The following is a 2115-nucleotide window of genomic DNA, read 5'->3' as shown; positions in this document are numbered from 1 at the left end:
TTGCTTATAAAATCACAGTTATATGCGTTTGGAATCAGCTTTCACAACCAAACCAAAGAATGAAAAGCTTGAATCCACAAGGAGCTATTGATTTTAATTAATTATCAAGCATGCTAACCTTCTCATTTACAATTGGAAACATAATTTTTGATCTCACGCCAAGCAGGGCCAAAACAACATCACCATGATTCAACTTTCAATTTAAACGATATTTGAAAAATAATAACCAAGCTGATTAATTCTTACTAATGAATTACATAATGAACTGTTAAAGCAAAAATCACACTTTTCCAAAATAGCAAAACCATAATATGTTTCCAATCGAATCGATTGGGTAATTTGTAGAGTCGCAGCTGATGGGATTAATATTAATTTCTGTATATGCAAAGTAATACTTCACGTTTCTATCGTATTTTTCTTCACTTTTGAAAATTGGTGGTACTTTAAAAATGGCGGCTGTGGATGCAGTCGCGGAGGAGGATTACTTCGGGGAATTACCAGGCGATTTGATTGAAGAAATATTGGCATGGTTTCCAGCAGAATACCTGTGTAGATTTGCTACTGTCTGCAAGCAATGGAATGCACTCTTTTCATCAACCAGCTTTTTTAGGAAACAATGGGCAGAGGCGCCCCCAAACAAAAATCCGTGGCTTCTTGTGGGAGGTGTGGGGACCAAGCAAGATTTTTGGGCATACTCCTCCTTCACACGAAGTTGGAAGAACTATCGTTTACCCGTTCGTTTTTTAGATGGGGCAGGAGTACCTCTCAATTTCAGTTGGAGGAACTATCGTTTATCCCTGGGCTTTTCCCACATTTACACTTTGAATTTTTCTTCGTTTCGTCATCTGGTATCAGGCGCAGGCCTCTTCTTGTTTCAATGCACCTCTCCCATCTATGTCGGCAATCCTCTCACAGCAAAGTACTTCACACTTCCACGAATGATAGAACATGTTTTCATAGGGGAGATAGGTATTGTTGAAGGGGAATACGGGTACAAAGTGTGGGCGGTGCACTACTCTTCTGTTCATGACAAGAATATAGTGGAAATATACGATTCCACGGACAAGGCATGGACGATCGCGGGACTCCTGCCAAGGAATTTATTCACATTTGAAAACGTCAACTTGATGAGACCCGGAACGGTATTTTCCGGAGGTTATTTCTATTGTTTGATGGTGGTGAATGAGGATGAGGGTGAGGATGGCCATGTCAATGTCCACACCGGGGGCATTATGGGTTTCAACATGGTAGATAAGACGTCCATATTTGTGGCATTGCCTGAATTAATTCAGGCAGACTTCAATTATTTCAATCGGTTAGTCCACTGCAGATCACGAATTCTGTTCGTGGAGGGTAGGAAATCGCGATTCACAGATGAAGAAGAGGTGATTATATGGGAGTTTAATAAGGACGCGGATACAAACTGGAATGTGATTGGCAGAATGCCTCCCACACTGCATCCGAGTTTTAGCAGATATACACGCTTTGGGTGTGTTGCAATGGGGGATTGCCTGTATTTCAAAAATTACAGAGAGATGGAGGTGGTTGTTTACAACTTGACTCACAATTCATGGACTTTCCTTCCAAACTGTCCCATAGGTGCAATTACTGGTGATCAGTCTCTCATTGCCTTCGTTGCCTTCACACCAAGGCCCCATATGAAGGCGGAGTGAAATGCCATGAATTTGTTAATCACCGTGACCTTATTATGAAGGTGGGGTGAAATGCCGTGAATTTCTTAAATGAGATGCATTTTTTGTTAAGATATTATAGTTTATGAATATCAGAAATTTGATGGGTTAATATAGTATTTTTAAATAAAGAAAATTAATTAAAAAAAAATTAAAATAAATCTGAATATTTGGTTTGTAGATATTATTAAAAATATTTAAAAATATTAAATTTTTATTATCTATTTTATAATTATTAATAATTAAATTAAATTAAAATTTTTAAAGTTTTAAAAATATTAAAATTTTACTACCAATTTCATAATTATTAATAATTAAATTAAAATTTTTGAAACTTCACTGTAAATACACTAATAATTACAAAAACATATATATTTTAGACATGTTATTACTTTTTTTTTATGTTTCTTATTGCTTTTAATTT

At 36.1% G+C, this 2115-nt stretch overlaps 1 protein-coding gene across 1 annotated transcript; it reads left to right on the top strand.

Annotated features, from left to right (window-relative positions):
• The first annotated feature begins 449 nt into the window (after positions 1-449).
• Positions 450-1673, top strand: LOC149259871 (F-box only protein 6-like). Its single transcript, XM_089455464.1, has one exon. It carries the CDS (start codon positions 450-452, stop codon positions 1671-1673), a length of 1224 nt encoding a protein of 407 aa, XP_089311590.1.
• The last annotated feature ends 442 nt before the right edge of the window (positions 1674-2115 follow it).

Source organism: Pinus tabuliformis, chromosome 6, assembly GCF_031772625.1.
Source record: "Pinus tabuliformis cultivar Carrire ecotype Pingquan chromosome 6, CPIR1, whole genome shotgun sequence".
In the NCBI taxonomy this organism is placed as follows: domain Eukaryota; kingdom Viridiplantae; phylum Streptophyta; class Pinopsida; order Pinales; family Pinaceae; genus Pinus; species Pinus tabuliformis.
Note: the sequence above shows the minus strand (reverse complement) of the source record. Positions and strands in the feature narration are given on the sequence as shown.

Bases quoted from the DNA above. Each gene is read 5' to 3' on its own strand.
- LOC149259871 (XM_089455464.1), top strand. From the start codon at position 450: ATGGCGGCTGTGGATGCAGTCGCGGAGGAGGATTACTTCGGGGAATTA.